Source organism: Mustela erminea, chromosome 4 (assembly GCF_009829155.1).
Source record: "Mustela erminea isolate mMusErm1 chromosome 4, mMusErm1.Pri, whole genome shotgun sequence".
In the NCBI taxonomy this organism is placed as follows: Eukaryota; Metazoa; Chordata; class Mammalia; order Carnivora; family Mustelidae; genus Mustela; species Mustela erminea.
In genome coordinates, this window is record NC_045617.1 from 100,846,757 (window position 1) to 100,870,938 (window position 24,182).

General features: G+C 36.7%; 1 protein-coding gene and 1 non-coding gene across 6 annotated transcripts in view; both read left to right on the top strand.

Annotated features, from left to right (window-relative positions):
• FAM83B (family with sequence similarity 83 member B) overlaps positions 1–24,182 on the top strand; it is an 81,336-nt gene that overhangs the window by 14,058 nt on the left and 43,096 nt on the right. For 4 of the 5 annotated variants that reach the window (XM_032340287.1, XM_032340286.1, XM_032340289.1 and 1 more), the window contains exon 2: positions 3,379–3,890. In XM_032340287.1, the coding sequence (XP_032196178.1) occupies positions 3,447–3,890 (444 nt within the window). In that variant the 5' untranslated portion in view covers positions 3,379–3,446. Of the gene's footprint in view, positions 1–3,378; positions 3,891–11,248; positions 13,274–24,182 lie in introns of those variants that run through there. The other variant, XM_032340290.1, reaches the window with a different exon arrangement.
• On the top strand, positions 16,161–16,267 carry LOC116589551. Its single transcript, XR_004285325.1, has one exon. It is a non-coding gene; the product is annotated as a U6 spliceosomal RNA (small nuclear RNA).

The window sequence follows — 24,182 nt, forward strand, 5'->3', positions numbered from 1 at the left end:
AGGCATGGATTTGAATCCCGTATTTTATAAGCCTATTTTCTTGGAATGAGTCACTTTACAGGCAGATGAGACCAGTGGTCGGTTTAGCTTTTATATCATAGTGAAATTTTATTTTGCTCTACTCATTAACTCTGTTATGTATGCTTATATACTTTTTAGGAGTTTTTAATGGTTATTAATAAAATAATGAACCTTTACATGTTTAAAGGCATACCCAATTAATTTTGTCCTCAAATTAAGCCCTTCCAATGTTCAGGGAGTGAACTCATGAGAGTGCTATATTTAATCTGTAACTAAATACAGGTGCTGTTTTATTGCAATACCCATTTATGCAAGTGCCATTACCTTACTGGTCTCCCTTAAAATTTGTTTGTAAATGGTTCTTTCACATTTATCCCTTGTAAACAGCTCTTGTGACAAATGTGTATTTCTAGACAGTTGTTAGAGGGTGTAGCTTCTCTAGCAGGATAGCGTCAAGCTTGTTTATTTTTTGTCTTAGCTCTGTTACATAATATCTCAACTTACATGCTCATAGCTGTTGCATTTTTTTCCATGACGTGATTTTCTGCTTGTATCTGGCATTGCCATTTGATGAGTCCTGTGGTGTTTTACTTTTTTTCATCTTCAGTTGTTTTTTTCTTTTTTTCCCTTCATAATTAACTGTGTGTCTTTGTCTTCATGGGTTTATTTTACGTTCATGGTCCTTTTTGATGTCTCTGGTTTTGCAGTTTATGCATAGCTTGAGTGATTTTTTTTTTTTTTTTTATAGTTGCAATGTACATATTTACCTAGATAAAGCTTGGGAATCAATACAGGTTTTGTTTGTTTGTTTGTTTGTTTTTTAAATTTAAACCTTCTTTTTTTTTTTAGATTTTATTTATTTGACAGACAGAGATCACAAGCAGGCAGAGAGGCAGGCAGAGAGAGAGTTGAGGAAGCAGGCTCCCCGCTGAGCAGAGAGCCCGATGTGGGGCTTGATCCCAGGACCCTGAGATCATGACCTGAGTCGAAGGCAGAGGCTTAACCCACTGAGCCACCCAGGTGCCCCATCAATTCAGTTTTTTAAAGCACTTCATGCATTTTAGCTTCTACATAGATAATAGGTATTTAGCTTCTCATGTTACAGGAGTTCAAAAGTTACATTTTAAAATTTAGGAAATAACTAAGAAAATTAAAGATTTTTGTAAATAACCAGTAATTAACTACTGTCTTAAGCAATTACAAATATTAGATGTGATTTTCATGGGCTCACTGGATGCTGTCCCTACATGAACCGGAATTATTAAATGAACACCCCACCTCACTAAACCTTAGGGAACTATACTATAATCCAATGGATTGATTCTGTCAAGTAAATTAAAACCTAATTTCTTTGTTAAACATGAGTCCAGTGTAGGTACAAAAAAGAACTTTAATGTACATTGAAAAGATCATTAATTAGTAGTATGATACCATGCATATTAAGTGAACAACTTGATGAAGACTTTTCAAACATGGCCCCATAGACATTTTGGGTCAGGTAATTTCTTAATGCAGGTGACTGTCCTATGTATGGAAGTAGGTTTAACAACATCCCTGGCTTCTACCCAGTACATGCCAGTAACATAAACATGTGTTGTTTTGTTTTCTTGTATCAATTTAATCGTTAGGCTCACTACACTTTTGGACTTTGTTGGTAAAAATTTTGATCCTAGGGATGGGGACAGGATTGTCTCCACTAAAAGAGCTAAGTGGATCCTTTTATCTTCCGTGTTTGTTAGCTCTGCCTTAGTATGTGTGCTGAACCTTTTCTGCTCTCCCCACCCTTTCAACAAAACTTGTGGCCCTGTTTCCCATTTCCCGACAATGTCTCTGTATGATTAGTGACTGGTTGCATCTTTTGAGCTGAGGAGTTAATACTGGATAATGGCTTTGTGGGTTACCCTCTCAAATCAGGTTTGAGTTTCCAGTCCTGAGTCTGAAAAAGCTGGGTTAAGTGGAAAATTTTAAATTAGGGCAGGACCCTTGACAAAGATGTTTTTGGTCAAATTAGTCTTTTAGTGCTTGTAGCACATCATGGAGCTGAATTTTGTTTGCATCTATACAACGGAGAACATGACTTCAAAGATTGGAAAGTCCCTTATTTGATCAAGATAAAGTCTGGTGTGGCTTCTTACACAGTGAAGGATTGAATGAATAACAGTTGGTGGGCATTCTGAGGGTTGGGGTATGAGCTTGGTTAGGCAGATTTGAATTCCTAAGAGAAATCCCTGAATTATCTTGGCTATGATAAATTTCTTTATCACCTAAATGCTGTCAAACCGTCAAATCTCAGGAGTTCTTACTTTGAATCAGCTCTTGAATATTCTTGTCACTACTTGACTGGGTGTTTGAACACTGAAAGATTTAGCTACTTGTCTCCCCTCCATTCCCCTGATACTGCCAGACTAATTGTTTTCAAGACTGGTTTTGTTGAATCACAAAAGTCTCCTGTGTCCCTCCACACCTGGCTCCATTGTGTCTCTTCAAATTTGTCCCGTTTGTTCCTAGTGAAAGGAGCTTGCTTTCCAGCAGTTTTGTTTTTGTTTTTGTTTTTAACTAATTCATGAATGTATCAAGCTCATACCTTTTCCGTGCTTTTGCTATGTTTTTCACTCTTGTGTGGGGTTAAAACATTCCTTCTTGCTGCCTGATCACATTCTTACTTATCACCCTAGGTTCAGCTGAAGCCTATGTTCTGCACAGGGATATACGTAAATACTTTATTCTGTATTCATTTCTACTTGCTTTAATCTGAAAGCATTGAATATAGACAGTACTCATTTTGGCCCTTAGCAATATATGGCTTTGTACAAAGTGGTAACAGTTTTGTGTGTATGTTTCGGCTCTCCAGCTAATTAATATATTTCTGGAAGGCAAGTATTTCATGCTTTCTATATTCCATTAGTATGTGAGTATATGAGTAACAGGTACCTAGTAAAAACTTACATTCATGGATGGCCAGGTACTGATTGTATTCTATTTTAAAATACTGTAAAACCCAAATTAAGAAAATGTATAGAAACTGATAGGACCATGTGTAGTCCCAGATTAAAATGAAGAAAGGTGACCTTTCTGGATGTCAGAGAAAGGAAGGTGTTTTTTCTTAAGTGAGAAACTAAGTAGAGGTACCTTGGAAAAGAAAAACCAACTAGTGGTTTGTAAAAGGAAATCTGTTCAGTTTATTTGTAATATGTATGTGAATTATGGTGCAATTAATGACACTTTGGATGTGAAGTGTATGTCCTATTGAGTTACTGTCGGTCGTGGAAATGAATAAATGCAAAACTGTTGGTTGATGTGGATCACAAAAAAATATCATTGCAGAATTCTAACTGGTCTTCATGTCCTTCCTTTCAGATAGCCAGATACCGCTCATCATTGCACCAATGGACATTTGAAAGTGCTGTTGTCAGACACTTGGAATCATGGAAACCTCATCGATGCTGTCCTCATTGAATGATGAGTGTAAATCAGACAATTACATTGAGCCTCACTACAAGGAATGGTATCGAGTAGCCATTGATGCACTCATTGAACATGGGTTAGAAGCATACCAAGAATTTCTTGCCAAGGAACGAGTATCAGACTTTCTAGCTGAAGAAGAAATTAATTATATTCTGAAAAATGTCCAGAAAGTTGCACAAACTACGGTGCACGGTACTGATAACTCCTACGATGATACCTCCTCTTCAGGGACTTACTGGCCCATTGAGTCCGATGTGGAAGCTCCAAATCTTGACTTGGGCTGGCCGTATGTGATGCCGGGACTCTTAGGGGGCACCCATATAGACCTCCTCTTTCATCCACCGAGAGCACAATTACTCACAATTAAGGAAACTATTCGGAAGATGATCAAAGAAGCAAGAAAGGTAATATTTTCATTTCTAAATGAAATTTTTAAGTGAATTTTTTTTCATCAAAGTAGAGTTGACACACAACGTGACACTAGTTTCAATGTGTATAACATAGTGATTCAACAAGTCTGCCTTCTCTGGTGCTCACCACAAGTGTACTGTCTACTACCACCATACAGCACTATTATGATACCATTGACTATATTCCCTATGTTGTACTTTTCATCCCTGTAACTTATTCATTCCACTCTAAACGAAAAATATGAAATATGTGGAAAATGCACCAGAGTAATATAGCGGGTATGATAAAAGAATCTCTGTATGTGTGGACCATGCCTATTATTCTCAGAAAATACACATGAGTACATAGGAGGGTTGTACTTCCCATATCTTGTGTATATTTAACGAAGTGGTTAGGTCTCTGCTACAGGAGATTTCTGTCTTTTAATGTACCTTCTTCTGCTTATGAAGGCGAGGTATATGAACTGGCAACAAGCTGATGTGATACATTCATTGAGTTAAAAGCACTCACGTTTTCCTTAGTCTCTGAAAGGAAATATGTTATTGGGAAATCTGGTGAAATTTTTTTGTACTCAAAAGGACTGAACCTTGATTCTTGCTCTGGACATAGTTTACACTATTAAATAAACCATAGATTTATTTATTTATTTCCTCAGTTGTGTGGAAACGGTATAAAATCAGGCATGACAATGTAAAATTCTGAGGTAAGGTCCTGAAGTACTTAGCATTTTAGGCCTCTGTGCTCTTTATTAAATATTTATATTGCCTTATAAATCTCAGAAATTCTTTTTTAGGGCTTGAATAAAACTGTAGAAATTTTCTTTAGATCAATCAAGTGTTTGAGTGTTTGCTAGGTAATCAGTACCGTGATAGACAATTTTGAGATGACAACAAAATTACCTAAGCTGTTTATTGAACCCGACCTAGAGCTTTAAAAAGGATGGTTAAGGAGTTATGATTTTTCACTATAAAGTGTCTGTTTCTTTCTTTTTTTTTTTTCTTTTTTTAAAGGTTTTATTTATTTGACAGAGAGCGAGAGAGGGAACACAAGCAGGGGGAGTTGGGTTGGAGGGGAAGCAGGCTTCCCGCTGAGCAGGGAGCAGAGCCCAAAGCAGGGCTTAGTCCCAGGACCCTGGGATCATGACCTGAGCAAACACTTCACAACTGAGCCACCCAGGCATCCCTAAGGTATCTGTTTCTTACAGATGCCATGCAATATAGAAATGTAGATCTAGAAGAGACCTGAGGATCCACACATACATGACATTGCTTTGTTTCATGTCACTAAGACCCAGAAATGCTCCAAAAGCTTGCTTTTTATGAAGTACAGAAGTATAAGACTCTTGAAATTCTCAGTGACATTATCGTTTGCAAGACAGGCAACTAAAAGCCTCCCAATCATGTTAGGGAAACGCAGTGTTCTGAGGCTAATGTCAAATGTAGATTTTGCAAAAGTAAGGTAACTTTTTCCCCCCATGCCTTTTGAATTCAAATAACCTGGCTTTTAGCCATAAACTTAGCAGTTACATGAAAGAAAGTACTAATCTAGTCTATTTGTTAAAAATTACCTATAAAATCAGATACATAGTAGGGGTCCAAACATACTGAATGAATTAAACTGTTAGTTGAATATTCTGAATTGAACCATGAGTATTTTTATCTTATTTTATTTTTTAAAAATTTTATTTATTTATTTATTTATTTAATTTTATTTATTTACTTAACAGAGAGAGAGAGAGAGCACAAGCAGGGGGAGCAGCAGAGGGAGAGAGAAACAGCAGGGAGCCCAATGTGGGACTCAATCCCAGGACTCTGGGATCATGACTTGAGCCGAAGACAGTCACTTAACCCTTTGAGCCACCCAGGTGCCTCGAGTATTTTTAACACTACCATCCTATGCTCTGTGAACACGTTATATAATTGTATTTTTGTAAAACAATAGAACAAAAGCCAAGAATATATATGAATTCTTGTAAAGGTAGAATAGCAGATATCAAGTACTATAACATTTGCTAATTTCTGTTTCAAGAGACAGTATGTTTTTGGACTATAATAAAAACTGAACATTTGAAACATCACTGAAGACTAAGATTATTATTATGGTAAACTTAGTTATGAATTCATGAGCCTACATCCCAGCTAGTTTTCTTTGGAGCATTGTATTTCTGTGGTAGAAAATGAAATTCAGGAGATATCTTAAGTTCGCGGGCTAGCACTCACTGGAAACTGAACATCAGTCATGACCGTTTGATGTGTTTTTCTTTCTTTCTAATGTGGCGGCTATTTACTTAGTGAGCCTCTAAAAGTAATATCCTTTGCCTGGTCATTGTCTGCTAGGAGCTCCCACTTACATTGGCAAGATGAGAAACGTGAAGTCCATACTGTAAAACAGTGATCTAATGTTCTGTTTCTCTTCCACAAAATCGAAGCAGCATGAAATTAGAGGGAGAATTTTACCTTTATTGGATTTTATGTATATATATTCCAAGAAAGAATTATTTGAACCTTGTGCATTTGAATATAAAACATATTACATAACATAGTGTTTTGTTTTGTTTTCCAAAAGTGTTGGAGAACATCTTGATTTCTGCCAAGATGCATTACATATTGAGGTCAAGTTGTCTATATATGTATGTAAGGTATTTCTCCAGTCTTTTGGAAATATCTTTGTGTGTCACTATGTCTATTTAATGAATTTTGAAGGATCCAATACTCCAGAAAAGAAAAAGCTATTGAACTAATTTTTACAAAATGTTACACTCTTTAGCCCATAACTGGACAAAGTCTTGTGAAAAAAATTTAAAATAAGAAGAGCAAATATTATTTTGAAGTAAAATTTCATCAGAACACATTGCTTTGTAGATTAAGTGTGGTTTTTATGACTGTTATTTACTTAGCAGATAAGTCAGATTCTCATAATCTTTGGAATCAAAGGAAGCTTATTATGAGGGTCAACTTTCTGTTTTCAAATTATTTTCAGAAGGCACATTCTCTTTATTGGATAACTCTCAGTGAATTGTCATGGCATTATGAAGAAGATGGTATTTTTTCCATAAAGTGTTTGAGTAATATATATTTTAATGAATAGAATAAATTTTCTTGCCTTTAGATTTCTTAGGGAGATTCTTTAATCAACATTATGAAACTATTGAGATATGAAGCCAAACAAGTAGGGCAAGGAACTGGCAAAGCAGAACCCACGGAAAGTAATCTCAGAGAATAATTTAAGTGCATTTTCACTGTCCTGTTTGCAATTGACAGAAAGTACTTACAAAAAAAAAAAAAAAACAACCAAACAAAAAAAAAAACCTTAAAAATAAACAAATAAATAAATCATGGAAAAATCTTAAAATAATGAAAAGAATCAAAAAAGCACTTCTCTTAAAGGTCCAAGCATTGGAAGTCTGACTACCAAATTAACCTTCTAGTCCCTTGAAAAAGGAATTAAAAATGAAAGTATATCATATCTATCTTTATTGGAAATACTTTGTTTTTAAATTTCACTGATTTATATGCTCTTGTTTCTATCTCAAGTGAGGCAGTCTCTGAATCACTCTATTTTATAAGCAAAATATAATCTTTATAGTATTTCAAAGATCCATAGATTTTCTTTTAATTTACTCATTTTATTTTTGCCAGTTGTCACTCAGAAATTTTATAAAGGTGGGCACTGGGTGGTTCAGTCAGTTAAGGGTCTGCCTTCAGCTCAGGGTCCCTGAGTCCTGGGATTGAGTCCCACATTGGGCTCCTTACTCAGTGGGGAGTCTGCTTCTCTCTCTCCCTCTGCTGCTCTTTCTCTCTCTGTCAAATTAAAAAAAAAAAAAAATCTTGAATAAAAGTTGTATAGAGGTTTTTTGTTTTATGTTCTTGCTTTTTCCTTTTGTATGTTTTTTCTTTGTATGTCTGCTTACTTTGTCATTAGAGAATTTTCCTTTGGGAAAATCCAATTAGGAATAACTTCTTTCCATACCAGAAAATAGCTCAGAATCCTGTTGAGGAATAACTTCTTACTTGTGCCCTAAATATGCCATATTTTTATTGACTGGCTCTTTTTTCTAACTCCTTCCTATTTTTCTCTATGTGGTTGCCATAATTATATTCAGGTCAACTTTATATCATCTGATAGCATCTAGCAAGACTTTTCCCAGGTAATTACTTGTCTCTCAAGAGGTGTTCCCAAGATGATACATGCATGTATTCCTAATTACTGTGAACACCTCTTATGAAAGTATCCTCTCTAATTACTTTAAAAAGTAATCTTTCATTAAAGTAATTTTTCTTGTAGTCTCTCTGCGGATATCCCCAAAATTACGATTTCTGATAGTCTTCAATATGGGAATGCTTCATCAGAATGCTCTTTTCATCTGGTTCCTTATTGTAGGCTAGCTCTCTTCTGTGAGGTATGAATCTTACTCTTGTGAAACAGGGACTCAAGAAGACACATAAGCATGAATCTAGTGAGAATTAGGGCAGAGTAGTTCCTGAGGTGTTCAGTACTGTCTCTCCTGAGTCACTGCTGTTGGGTGTGGCTGTTATGGCCTGGGGAGCTATTAGTAATACAGAGAAACATTAACCAACAATTGGCCCATGGCCACAAATGGGAAGGTGAACAGTCCTTGGGGCTTTTCCTGGGATTTGCCTGGCATTGTAAAGGGAGTGCTAGACTAGAAGCTCTGTTACCAGGGGTCTACCACTAACTAGTCAGAGACTGAACAGGTCATAGTACCTCCCCAGGTATCTTCATTTATGTAGTGAAAGATATGAAGCAAAGCCTTTCGGTGTTTTTTAAAATCTAGTGTTTCTGTCCAGATCTCTAACAGTGCTTACCAATTCAAGATTATTTCAATATGGTATACTCCTTGCTGAATTAGTCCATTATATGAATATTTTTTTGTGTCCTAGTGTGTCACTTCCATCTGCATGATTTTGTGGTCATATCCTGCCCACTAAGTGATATAAATCTATTTATCAGGGCTTTTATTAGGCTAGGATCATCCCTGCCCGGATGCTCCCAATTTTTATTAAGAATTTCCTCTCTGCCCTCCCTCTTGCCGCTCTCACTGTGAATCTTTTCATTCTTTGAACTTGAGTCAAAATGTGTGTGTTTTTTTTTTTTCTAGGAAGTGTGTGTGTAGTCCGATTTAATGACATTTTTTATCCTGTGACATTTGTGTGTATGATTGGGAGAGGGCGAGATCTTGTACCAGGTGGTGGGTATTATAGAGGGCACGGATTGCATGGAGCACGGGGTGTGGTGCAAAAATAATGAATACTGTTATGCTGGAAATAAAAATAAAATAAAATTTAAAAAAAAAAAAAAAAAAGTGCACAGGCTTTGCTGTGCGAACTGTTGCTGTGTCTGTTTGGGAGTGTGCTCTCTGCACTGAGCTCCTGTGCCATACAGGGAGGGAACACTTTCCACATTCTTCCCAGTTCATTTACCTGCTCCCTTCCTATACTACTAGCAGTAAGTCTGATGATACAGTATACGGTTTTTAACACAACTGCTTAAGGGAGGTGCGGAGGAGAGAAGACACCATGTAGGGACTCTGACCATATTGCAAGATCAAGTTTTGGGCTTCCTTTGTTGACTTGAAAACTTACATGGACAAAATACTGTAGCTTCTTTGCTCTTTCTCTTTCTTTTCAGATGACCAAATTTCAAATGATGCTTTTTTTTTTTTTTTTTAAAGAGGCTTCAGGGTATGAAGGCTCTGAATCTTGGGGTCAGTTAGAGCTGGGTTAATCCAGCTCAAACAGCTGTTTGTATTGGCTATTATACTACAACCTCTCTGAGCATTTTTTTTCCCCACCTGTAAAATGGAATTGCTAATACTCCATAGGCTCCCTGTGAGGTAGTTGACATGTCATACATGACACCTAACACACATTCATCCATTCGTTCATTCATTCATTCATTTTAGAGATTTTATTTACTTATTTGTCAGAGCACAAGGAGGGGGAGCAGCAGACAGAGGGAGAAGCAGGCTCCCCCGCTGAGCCAGAGGCCAGATGTGAGACTCCATCCCAGGACTCTGGGATTGTGACCAGAACGGAAGACAGACATTTAACAGACTGAGCCACCCAGGTGCCCAAACTCAGATTCGTTTAGGGCCAAGCTAGAAAAATAACCACAGAGGAGAAGAAGGCATACGGTACTCCTTTCCAGCAGCGTTGAAAAGAACATGGGCAGAGGGACGATAACTTGAGTTTGTAGGCATTCTTGTTTAAAATGTAATAAATGAAACATACCTTGAGGGTAAATGAAATAAGGTTAAGACCTCAAGTGCACATTGAGGCCTCTTATCAAAAGTTCACTTTCATGAGAATAAGAGGATATAACTGTCTTTTACTTATCTGTCCCTCTAATGAGATGTAAAATGTAATGGGGGTTTGCTGTGGGAGCCTTTTTGAGATGATGAGGGCTGTAACACCAGACTGACATTTTGTATTTAAAGGATTCAGCCTGCCCTTCTGTAGTTGCCACAGATTCATTCTGTGGTGTGTACTTTTATATTAATTATTCTCTCTTTTTTAAAGATTTTATTTATTTGACAGAGAGGACAAGCAGGCAGAGAGGCAGGCAGAGAGAGAAGGGGGAAGCAGGCTTCCTGCTGAGCAGAGAGCCCTATGTGGGGCTCCATCCCAGGACCCTGGGATCATGACCTGAGCTGAAGGCAGAGGCTTTAACCCTCCGAGCCACCCAGGCACCCCTATATTAATTATTCTTTTTTTAAACTAGTCACTCTTGAAATTATTTTGAAAAAAAATTGTTGGCTTTTATCGTCAGGACTAAAAGTGGGATCTGGTTTTGAGTAATGGATTTCTGTTATGTAATCTAGTAACAGTATCTGGTAATATATACCGAGCATCTATGTGTCAGGCACTGTGCTAAGCACTTCACCTGCATTACCTTAAAGTGACCTTCACAACTACACTGTCAATTACATATTTTTATCATCCATATTTTACTGATGGATAATCTGCTTTTTTGTGATAGGTATGACTCCAAAATGACCATAATTGGAAAGCAGTGATGACATCCTATTCCTAAATAGAGGTATTAGAAGATACCGTGGAGAGGCTCTAGGATTAACACTAGATGGTGGAGATGTAGAAGCACTGATTTCTAAGTGAATCAAATGCAAAGCCATTATGGGCTTGCTATTAGAAGTCACAGTAATGTGGGACTCTTGGGAGGCTCAGCTGGTTAAGCATCTGCCTTCAGCTCAGGTCATGATCCCAGGGTCCTGGGATCGAGTTCTGCATTGGGCTCATTGCACAACAGGGACCCTACTTCTCCCTCTGCCTATTCTGCCTGCAGCTCTCCATGCTTCTGCTCTCTCTCTCTCTCTCTGACAAATAAATAAAAAATCTTAAAAAAAAAAAAAAAAGAAGAAGTCACAGTAATGTGCCAGCCACTGACAGAAGGTTATGATTAAGTTGATGAGATGTAGGATTTGGACACAGACTCCATCAGGAGGCACTAAAAAGAAATGGGTTCTCTTGAGTTTAAATGCAGGGGAAATTTGAAGAAGTAAGAGAAGGGACAGTCACTTAATGATGTTGTCCTTTGGCTTCTTCAGGCTTCAGCTGTGAGTGGGATCAGTCAGTCTTTGCCCAACCTTATAGGTAAAAATAATATGACAGTGTGTTCATTCATTCAAGCAAATATTTAATGCCTACTGTATGTCAAGTACTGTTTTAAATTCAATGGATACAGAAGAGGATAAAGTATATAAGAAACCTTGCCTATGAATGGAGCTTATGTACAAATGAGGTAGATAATAAGCATAATAAATGCTTATGGAGAAAAAGAAAAACTGAGCACAAATATGGTTGGGTCAGGAGGACTAAGAGTGGTAATGGTGTTAGTCTGCATTTTAAATAGCGTGCTCAGAGGGTACCTCATCAAGAAAGCAACAGTTGAAGAAAGAGGAAATGAGCCATGCATATCTCTGCAGCAGAGCTGGCTAGACATAGGGTAGGCTATAGGGCAGGGACAGGGCTTCCTGTTTGTAAAGGATGCCATTAAGGATGCCAGTTGGTGGACTCGGGAAAACGGGGACATGAGTAGGTGGGTTCAGAGAAGTAACCCGGAGGCCCGCATGAACTGTTGCACTCTATGTAAAATTGGGAGCCACTGGAGAATTTTGAGCTGCAAAAGAAAGATACAATCAATTTCAAATATGCTATATTAAAGGGTTCATCTGGCTTCAATGTTGAAAATGACTGTTGGGCTCAAGAATAAGCACATCAGAGGCTCTGAAAATAATTCAAGTGTGAGATGATGATGTGTTAGAGGGTCAGGATGGCAGCAGTGATGGTTAGTTTTTGGATATATTTTGAAGACAGTAAATGTAGGTGTGAAATAAGTTACAGAATATCAGATTACTCCAGAATTTTTGGCCTGAGCAATTGGAATGATGGCATTGTCATTTGAAGGTGGCGTCAGTCATCAGAGATTTGGAATCAGGAAGCACAGAGACTAGATTACAGAGGCCTGGAAGTTCCTGTTTTCACCACTTCCCAGGATGGTTGATCAGTAACCTAGCCACCAACACCTACAGACATGTCTGAAAAGCTATTTGGGAATCACTTCTGAATCCAAACACAGAGAGACTGGATTTGGAGATCAGTTCTGATCCTGAAGACGCTGTAGGTGAGGGATGAAAAGTAACTTACATAAGATTCAGATATGAAGTAATGGGCAGATAACAGAGTGAGAGATAAGAAGGCTAGCTGGCTGGATGCTGACACAGGACCTGATAAAGCAGGAACTTACATAACCCGCTGAGACATGGAGGCTCCCAAAGGCAATTATTTTGCAACTCTCGTATGCTGGGTCAGGTGAGTGAAAGACAGAATAAGATACTGGAAAGTTGTCACTTGGGAGGTCACTTTTTTCACAGGTCATTTGGGTGGATAAATTTGGCATTTTCAGATAGTAGGGAATGTGGTGTGGCTTTGAAAAAAAGGCATGGGTTGGTTGGAGGGGTAGATTGGGATCAAATTGTAGAGGTCTTTCAAAACAAGTTCAGTGGTTGTGGCCAGTAGGAAGTCATGAGACGGAGAAAAACACGGGACAGAGATAAGGAAATAAAATCTAGATGTTTTCTTCCTTGTTAAGAGAAGTGGTTGGATCGGGAAGTATATGCACATAAGTGTGTGTATACATTGTAACACCTTCTGTAGATCTCTGAAATAGAATGTTGATATGTAATATACTTGAGATCATACTTGAACTTATGTAGAAAAATCTGCCTCCCACTTTTTTCACTTAGGATTTTTCCCATAATAAAATAATTGATTTCCTGTACTGATAAGCAGTGGCATCACAAAGCAGGAACAGTGAGAGCTGCCTGGCCTGGATGCAGGTAATAAGGAAGTTCATTATCTCTAGGGAATTTAAAAATAGCAAGAAGATTCACTAAAAGGCAGTCTGCTTTTTAGTACACCATATGCTGGCAATTGTAAATAATGTCAGTGATGATAAGCTGTTCCTCACCGGGGCAGATCCCTGCTCCCCCCACCCATCCTTACCCCTCCTGTCATTCCTTGGTTCAGCAGCGCTGATATGATGAGAGTCTCATGGTAATATTCCTTTAGATAGGTACAAAGCTTCATAACTGTTTTTGTATAATGATCAGACACTCCATAATTAGTTGACTCGCAAAGCTTTAAAAGCAGAAAAACAGTAGTCAGTACACATTTTTTTCCCCCACAAGCTAACATTTTCCTTTGGGCTTTATTTTCTTATTAATAATCACCTTTCAATTTCCCCCTTAAGAATTCAAACAGATATTATAAACAAGTAAATAAATGTGAAAAGCAAAAACATTGCCATTTGGCTAAATATCAATCCAATAGGTGCTACTGGAAAATCCATAATCATGAACAAAAATCAGTATCTGTTTCATAGTAGTCATATTGAAGCCTGCTGAAATCCTGGAGCAGTGACTGGAAAAAAAAAAAAATAAAGAGTCGTGAACCATGTAGTCTTTTTACAAATGGGCAGTTGGAAATTGAGAAAATCCAAAAGTCTGAAGTCACCCAACTGATTAGTAGCTATTAAGGCAGATAATATTCAGGCTTCTCAATTTCCATTACCAGACTTTTTTTCTTTTTTTTTTTTTTTAAGGTTTTATTTATTTATTTATTTATTAGAGAGCATGTGCACACGAGGCGGGGAGCAGAGGGAGAAGGTCAGATAGACTTAGCACTGAACAAGGAGCCTATTGTGGAGCTCTATCCCAGGACCCCGAGATCATGACCTGAACCAAAATCAAGAGTCAGACACTCAATCAACAGAGCCACCCAGGCAACCCGCCATTAATCAGGCTTTATGTTATGTTACTTTTCTACTGGGAAGGAGAACTAAATTTCTCAACAACATTAATAATATCTAATGTTTATTGTTGTGTGCCAGGCAGTGTTTTAGGCTCTTTATTTGTATTAACATATTCATAACCACTCTAGAAGATGGATGGCTCTATTGCCTCCTCTCAGAGGTGAGAACAAGGAGATCAAAGAACTTATACTAGGGTTTAGAAGTAGGAAATGGCAGTGCTGGTATTTGAGCCCCGGCAGGGAGTCCAAACAGAACACACAGCCATCAGTACTGCCTCTGATAGACCATTCCATGCTGGTACCATGTAGACCAGCTGAGTTTTCACCAGGCTTTTGGGCAGGTCTTGTCACACTTGATTCCTGCTTGTCTACCAGATAAAGTCCCACTCAGTAAGCATGGCGTATATGAGGCTCTTGGTGCATCCTTACCTTTGTGCTTTATCTTCTTTCCTCCTCCCATCAATCACCTTAAACTCCAGTTTTATTGAATTGCCATTTTCTGGGTGTGTCGTGGTAGCTTATTCCTTCTTAATTTTGTAATGGTTATTCCCCCACTTGCAGCTTCTTTTCCTGTATTGTGTCTCCTGTTCAGTTTTTAAAAATCCATGTTAATGACGAGTTATCTCCTAGGATATTGCCACCTTTGTATTTGTCCTTTGATTTTAATTCTAATTTGAGGCATGGTACACATCATTGTTTCTTTATTTAAAACATCCATATAACTTTCATGTTCATTTTTATAATTTTCATAGGTTTCTCTCTACTTAATTTTTGGATATTTTCTATATAGTTATCTTTAAGTCACTAATCCTTCATTAGAGTACTATTTACTATTAAACTCAATCATTGAGTTCTTAATTTTGGTATTGATATTTTTCAATCATGTAATTCTTGACTGCCTAAATAACAGTTACTTTAAAGTTTGTTTATGAAAATACCAATATTTGGATTACCTATAGGTCTGTTTCTGTTTTTTGTTTTTTCTCTTGGTGTTTGCTCATTTGGTTCTGTCTTTGCATTTACTTGGGATTTTTTTATTGAATACTGGATATTTAGTATAAAAAATTATAGAGGTGATCTCCATTAGATAGGATTAGTTTTCTTTGATTTGACAGCTAAAGTAAAATTAGACACCCTTACTCCAGATAGGGACTGGGATATAATGAGGCTGAGATTTAGTCTTTCAGAATAGTGATTTATCTCCAGTTTTACCTTACCCTTAGGGTAACACTTCTGGGATCTCCTTTAAACACTGAAGTTGTTTGCAGGGGCCTCTTCTCTTAGAAGAACCTGAAATGCAGTGTGATTCTCAAAATCATTCTTAAGCATTTTCCCCTCTTACCAACTTCCTTCTGTTTGGTTTCTTATCCTTTTACTCAGGCAGAAATTTTGGATTTTGCAAGAGTCTCAAGGACATTGCCACAAGGAATCTTGAGATCACTTTGTGGTTCCCTTTGCTCTGTGATTACGGGTTATCAAGTTCTTTTCCCTTGGTGGTACTGGCCTCCAGTTTTATTTGTTTTCTCTATCCCCCTGAGATTGCTAAAAGGTTTTCACCATAACTTACTGTTTAGTATCAGTGCCTTGCTCTGAATTGGCAAGCATGTAAAAGTGTTAGGTGAAAAAGTGGCAAGAAAAATTTGTCTTACCTTGTTATTTCTCTTCTATCTATGATCTTGTGTCCATAAACACTGGCTGCGTTTTTTGTTTGTTTGTTTGTTTTTCTGAACCTTGTTACTTCCCGGAGGAGAGTTGGTCTAATAAAATTATCATTGTCTTGTATTAGAGAAGTCCCTTTTATTTTATTTTGAATGCATTAGTATGATTAAGTATCACAAAATCTGTAGGTGGATTTAAGAAAAAAAAACACACATATCATATATGTTAAGTAGTTTAAAATAAAAACCAGTGATAGTGTTCATTTCAGCAGCACATATACTAAAATAGGAATGATACAGAGAAGATTAGCATGACCCTTATGCAAGAATGACATGTAAATTCATGAAGAATTCCATAATTTTGCTGGATGGGAGATGGGCCTTAAGGAGGACATTTGTTGTGATGAGCACTTGGTATTGTATGTAAGTGATGAATCACTGATTTCTACTCCTGAAACCAATATTGTACTGTATATTAGCTAATTAAATTTTAAATAAAAATTTAAAAATGATAACTATCACTATTTAAATGTTTAGGAAAAAATTATTTGCAATTTTATGTCTAGTATAAAAATAAGTGTATTTCTTCTCATTCAGTGAATCAGTTAATGGCTAGTTTTATTTTATTCTTATTTGAGTATTTCCAACATGTTTATGAATGGAAACCATCCTGTATCTTATTTTAACTTCTCATGCCTTTGTCAACATTTCTCTGTATAATGCATATTGTGAAACACATTATTTTAACCATTATTCCAATGAAATTTTGTCTGCATAAGTTACAAATGATAAATTCTTATGTTTAGAATACTAGTCAAATAGTATACATGTGAGAATATATTTAGGTATAGATATGCTACCTATGTAAGGATGAAGATTCATGTATATATATGAGGGTATAGTATAGACTTTTAGTTCTATATGTTTAAAATACTAGAGAGAGAACTGCAAGTCCTTGAAAAATGCAAATATTTAACTGGGAAATTTAATAGAGCTTAAGTACTCTCAAGTTTAGGGTCTTAAAAAATTAACTCCTTGTGTCAAAAATATATACAGCCATATTTGATTTAATAATAGTTTATTTATAAGCTTTATTTATATAACTTTTGTATTTTTTTATTTTTTTAAGATTTTATTTATTTATTTGATAGAGCTCACAAGTAGGCCAAGAGGCAGGCAGAGAGAGAAAGAGAGAGAGCTCTCTGAGCAGAGAACCTGATGCGGGGCTTGATCCCAGGACCCTGGGATCATGACCCGAGCTGAAGGCAGAGACTTTAACCCACTGAACCACCCAGGCGCCCCATAAATTTTGTATTTTAACACTTTCAGGTAAACTTATTTTTTAAAACAAAAGTATATATGCCGTAATCTATTCATAATATGAAGATGAAAACAACCCTGAATGAAACCAAGAGCAAGAATTTTGTAGCATTATGTTCTTCACAGTTGTGTTCTATAAAATGCAAGTTTGGGAAAGTGTAATATTAATTTCTTTTCAAGTGTCTGTATACCTTATCTTTTTCAAAAATATTTTCCACATTCAAACAGTAAATGTATCCATTGAGCCAAATACAACTAACCTTTTTCTCTTTGTAAGTTACATTCCAAATAGTGTATTTCAGTTAACAGTCCAATGTGAAAAAACCATGCGGCTCATTCCTAAAATCAAAGATTGCTCTGTCAGCTGCCATTTTATGTTTTGTTATGTTTAGACCAATTCTGATTCAATCAACATAGCTTTTAGGATTTATTTACATAGTTTCACAGTAGCAAAATCCCTGGAGCTCAAATCCACAGATTTCCCAGAGCTTAGTTTCACATAAATATGTGTATCCACACTGTTTTATTTTTAAGGGAAATATCAAAGAGATTGAGAGGCCAAACAGTTATTTTAAAATAATACTTAAGGAAATGTGACCCAAAGAATGCACTTATTTGTTAATTCTCCCCTCAACACTAGAAATAAAAAAGTCCATTTTCTGTTTTTCCTGGTTACTGCAGAAGAAACTGGTGCAGATTGCTATAACCTATGTAACAATATATTCAACTCATGTGGTCATATTAACTGAGAAGAAACAGTGATAAGAACATTTTTTTTTTAATTACACACTTAACATGGGGCTTAACATTTAAAACTAGACTGAACATTTTTGTTCTCAAATGCCAAGGGCTGCTTTTATAAAATCCCCAAAGCTTCCTTTCCAACTGGGGACCGTCCAGGCAAATACCTTGAAGTTTTCAGCTTTTCCATCTCAAATGCTACCCTCTCTTCTAATCAGTTTTCTTCAGAGGAAAAAACATTTGTGAGCTTGACCCACACCCCTGCGATTCTATTACTTTGATTTTTGTTTTTGTTTTTTACTGTAGTTAACACATGATGTTAAATTAGTTTCAGGTGTATAGCCTAGTGATTCAAGGACTATATATGTCATGCCATGTTCACCACAACAAGTGTGGCTACTACCTGTCACAATATAGATTTCAACATCACTGTCTTTTATTTCCATGACCCTTATTCATTCCATAACTGGAAACCTGTATCTCCCACTCTCCTTCACCCATTTTGCACCCCCTACACCAACTACCAGTTTGTTCTCTGTATTTATAGGTCTGATTCTGCTTTGTGTTTGTATATTCATTCATCTTATTTTTTAGATTCCACATATAGGTAACATCATATGGTATTTATCCTTCTCTGATTTATTTTACTTTGCATAATATCCTGTAGATCCATCCACGTTGTCACAAATGGCAACATCTCATCCTTCTTTATGGCTGAATGATATTTTGTTGTATATATATATATATATATATATATATATATATATATATATATACACACACCATATCTTCTTTATCCATTTATCTAATTGACAGACATTTGAGCTGATTCAATATCTTGGCAATTGTAAATAATGGAACAACAAATATGGGGATGCATTTATCTTTTCAAATTAGCATTTTCACTTTCTTTGGGTAAATACCCAGTAGTGGAATGATTGGGTCATATGGTAGTTCTATTTTTAATTTTTTGAAGAACCTCCTTACTGTTTTCCACAGTGGTTATACTAATTTTCATCCCTACCAAGATCGTAGAAAGGTTTCTTTTTCTCCACATCCTTGCCAACACTTGCTATTTCTTGTCTTTTCGATTCTAGCCATTATGACAGACGTGAAGTGATCTCACTGTGGTTTTGATTTGCATTTCCGTGATGATGAGTGATGTTGAGCATCTCCTTGAATAGTATTTATATGCAAAGACATATAAAAGGAATCTTAAAGAGGACTTTATAATGGACATTTATATGTGTGATGGATATTAACTGTTGTTTCTTAATGTTTCCTGAAAGTGAATGTTTAAAAGATTTTTCTCCTTGGGTCTGTTCTCTCTGTGCATTCTTTTTTTTTTTTTTTTTTTTTTTAAAGATTTTATTTATTTATTTGACAGAGAGAAATTACAAGTACACTGAGAGGCAGGCAGAGAGAGAGAGAGAAGGAAGCAGGCTCCCTGCTGAGCAGAGAGCCCGATGCGGGACTCGATCCCAGGACCCTGAGATCATGACCTGAGCCGAAGGCAGCGGCTTAACCCACTGAGCCACCCAGGCGCCCCTCTCTGTGCATTCTATTCCTTAGTGCTGCTTTCCACTCCACACCTTCAGCTACCAGTGCTATGCATGACTGTGGGGTGGCCTGTCTTCTGAACATTGGCCTTGGATTCTACCTGACCGCCTGGCGGCATCTTTACTTGTTTGGCCCGCAATACATTTAATGCAGTGTGTCCCAAGTAACAGCTACAAGTTTATGAACTTCACAGTACTTCCCCTCCTGTCATCTCTCTGTGAAAGGCATCACCACTTTCTTAGCTACTGAGGCCATCATACTTTGGAATCACATGTGATTCATCTCTCTCTCATCTTACACCTCCAGTTCTGTGTGACTCTCTTCTAATGAAAACAACATGGCTGAAGTGATGGTGTGACCAGGTTACAAAAGATATGATGCCTATTCCTTGCTCCCTTTCAACTACTTTCTGTGGGGAAGCCAGCTTCTGTGACTTGAGGTCACTCAGCAGTTTACAGAGAAGCCCGTGGGCTGAGGAAATAAGACCTTTTACCAACAGACATGAAAGTTAAGCATCTTGGAAGCAGATAGGCCCTCCCAGCCAATTCCAGATGACTGCAACCTTGACTCTGAGTCAGAACCACTCAGTTAAGCTGCTCTCGAATTTTTTACCCACATAAACTGTGAGATAATAAACATATGCTACTTTAAGCTGCAAAATTTGGGGAGTGATTTGCTATGCAGTGATAGATCACCAACACAGGAGGCCTGATCTCTGCGAGTGAGATGAGATTCCTCCTTAGAATTCTCTTCATTTATACCACTGACCTGTTCCTGGACACTGTCTATTTGTATTGTAGTTACTCATCAATAAATGATATTCAGGCAAATTTATACAAGTCTGAACTGTTTAATAACTATGTAAATACATCAGAGCTTAAAATATGAACAAATTCAATTCAGTATCAATTCAGTAACAATGTATCAATTCAGTAACCACACTTTATGTCTTAGATTCTTGAAGTGATCATTTACCATCACCTCATGGTTCTTAGAAGACATTCTCAGCATCTTACATTTCATATTTCCAATTATATTATATGTCAACATCCATGAACCAATTAAAATATTGTAATTCTACTAAATCAGGTTGCAAGTTGCAGCCAATTTCTAAATTAAATCTACGGTTGAAGACTTGAACAAAGTGACATAGATGGGAAGTGATTCTTTTTTATAAAAACCTAAAGTTTAGCACCAAGGATTCTCCTTTGGTAACATTTATATGCAAAGAAATATAAAAAGGAATCTTAAAGAGTATCTTATAATAGCCATTTATATATGTGAGACCTCAATATTTATGACTGTAGCCATCCTACTTCTCCATTTGGGGAGTGATTTGACAATCTAATCACTTTAAGTGTTACAAGTGCTAAAAGATAATTGGTTTTTTTGTCATCTTATTTTAACCTGAATCAGTATGTTTTATGGTGGTCAGAGAACAGTCCTCTTTAATTATGCCACCAAGGAAACTCTTCTTTTCCATTTGGACATTTATATTTGTAGAGGGTTAGTTTAAGGGTGAGAGAGAAGAGTTCTTTCTAGGCTCATATTTAACAGTGTGTGATTTGCTCTTTAATCACGTTAATTCTGCAGTATATGCAGCCGGTGGCCTTCGATGATGGTGGTTTCCACTGCGCTCAGTGGCTCTCCCAGGTGTTGCATATCTAAATTCAGGAAGCAATGGATCTACCAAGAATGTATAACTCTCAAGGCCTAGAAGCATTTTTTTCTTTAATTTCCTGATAAATAGTGGTCAGTTGGTATAAGTAGTCTATTGGATTCTGATGAATGTCTTGATTTTAAGATGACAGTCTCAGAGGTAAATTAGGGGACTATAACCTACTTTCTATAACTTAACATATGTGTTTGATGTCTGCCAATAAAAAACACATATGCCAAAAAATGGACAGATATAATCTGTTTTATGCAGGTGTCTAATATTTGAGAGAACATACTTGAAGAGATTTTAATTAAGAATATGTGTCATCTTAGGGAACCTAAAAAACAACTCTACAGGGGTTTGTCCTCAACCATCTGGTGTTTGAATTAACATTTTTATTTTTGACTGGAATAGAATGCAAAGCTCTTCCTTAAGGTTGCAGTAGATGACATGCTAGAAATGTACAGGCCCTTGGAATTTAGGCTTCTGGTAGAGAATGGCTTTCTTTGGTGAGAAAAGTATTAGAAATGAGCAAGGACAAATCTGACTTTATACCTTTCAGAGTGAAATTTCAGAGTATACAAGTGTACGTGGCAGCTTGGGGTGGTGGTTTTGAGTGTGGACTCTGGATCCAGACTGGCTTTGAATCCCAGCTCTACCAACTTAGTTTTCTATTATGTGCTAGGTATGTGCCTAAAAGAGTATTTCATTTGATCCTTGAAAACACTGTAGGTATGTTTTATTATTCCATTTTTTCAGATAAATTGAGATTTCAAGAAAGTGATTTGACCAAGATTATCAGCTGATGTACATGGTAGCTGGAGGACTGGAACCCGTGTCTGACTTATTGCCAAGGGTTTACAAATACTTCATTGTTGTAGACTTTGTAACTCAGAAGAGATGTGGGAAAACAGTAACAACAATAATTTCCAAATACTGGAGGGGTGAAAATGAGCATGACAAAGAACTATTGAAACAATGATCATTCCTGAGCTGGGAGAGAACAAGTTTTGGTTTGACTGGAGCAAGCATATTTTTGGGAAGATGAAAGGGAGGGTAAAAAGGCCGTCAGTCCTTATCATTTTAGCCTTGCATTAAGTTCTATTATATGTCTTTTTATTTCCTTGAGATTTCCTTTATGATATGTGGGTACCTTTTCTGTTCTCAGGTAGATGTGCAAGTTTGTGGTTCTTTTACTTTGCCAAGCTGACAAGCAGGATGTGTTCAAATACAGTTGTTTCATCAGAGAATGTTAATACACACTTACATAACCAAGGTGATGCCTGTTCTTTTTTTTTTTTTTTTAAGATTTTATTTATTCATTTGACAAGGAGAGACAGTGAGAGAAGGAGAACACAAGCAGGGGAAGTGGGAGAGGGAGAAGCAGGTTCCCCACTGCGTGGAGAGCCCTATGCGGGGCTCGATTCCAGGACTCTGGGATCATGACTTGAGCCAAAAGGCAGATGCTTAATGGCTGAGCCACCCAGGCACCCCGAGGTGATGCTTGTTCTACCATTGAGCATGTGAAGTTCACATTCATAGTTTTAACTTTGTATGGGTTGTATGTATTATGTATAATGGTTGTTTCTGTTGAGAGACACTTAAACGAAATTAAGGAAAATGGGTTTCAAAGCCAGTAACCAATAACATGGCATAGTTTTTTTGTTTGTTTGTTTTTATCATTGGTTAAAATACTTTATCAACTGCTTAAAACAAAAGTATATGCCTAATGTGTTACCTTTCAAGATTCGGTTGCCGGTTTATAGCATCTATCTAGAATGATTGAAAGAACCAAGAAATTGATGAATTAGCCCTAAAACAGCCAATATAGACATGACCAGAAACTACAGCTTTATGGGGAAGGCATGCTGTCTGGTCCTCCTCCAGAGCCTATTTACCTTTATTTTACACACAATTAAAATAAACTCCCTAATCTTTCCCAACCCAGATCAGATTACAACTATTACATTAGAATACAGGGAGCCATACTGACAAGAGGAAAGATCAGTTTGATACCTTGATAATAAGAGAAAAACCGAGAAGCCGACAAAAGAATACTCTGAGCTTTAGCAGTTACAACTTAGAATGTAGTGATTGGCACTGTCGGCAACCTTCTAAATTGCCATTGTCAGTAAATATGCATTTTCACTATTTTTTTAATCCTGTACTATTGCTGAATTCATTTATTAGCACTAATAGTATTTTTGATTGCTTTAAGATTATACATATATGTCATCATGTATATTTGTTGACATTAAAAATATTTATACTATGTTATGATAGGTAAACAGTGAATCCCTTCACATGGATTCTGCAAGTTCCCTATAAGGCATCCAAAAGACAGAAGATTAAAAAATATAAAAAAGAGGAAAGGAAAGTAGGAAGGAAGGGAGGGAGGGGTGGAGGCAAGCAGGCAGACCGGCAGGCAGTCCTGAGACTTCTACCCAGTTGTTTTTGGCTCAAGAACATTTATTATCTCCCTGTGAAAAGAGAGCCTAGTGATCCAAACTAAATTGTTTTTTTCTGCAATATTCTTATGATTATGTTACATTTAACTGTTTATTAAATCAAAAGCATTTTATACATTGAAAAAATTAAATAATTTGCCATTATCTTAGAAACCTTTAAATAATTCCAGATTTAAATTATACTTGGTATACTATGCTTGAAAAGTCAAGGAAGATTGTTCTTTATGTAAGAATGTTTTCCATTTAAAATCGATTGGACAAAAACAACACAAATATTTTGGTACTTAAAGTCACATTCAACTATCAGGAAAACTCACTGTGTATGTTAGCCAGAACAAGAACAAGGACCTTCTTTAATAAAAATCAAGCATATTTGTTAAAAATTAAACGTAATTGAATATTGCAGTCAAGCCTAGATTCTTAGAGGTCAGTTGGAAAAGAATAGGAATGAAAAATAACATAAAAATAGATTTGACGCATCTTGACTGTTAGTATTTAGTTAAAAGTTGTATCTGTATTTTCTTCACAA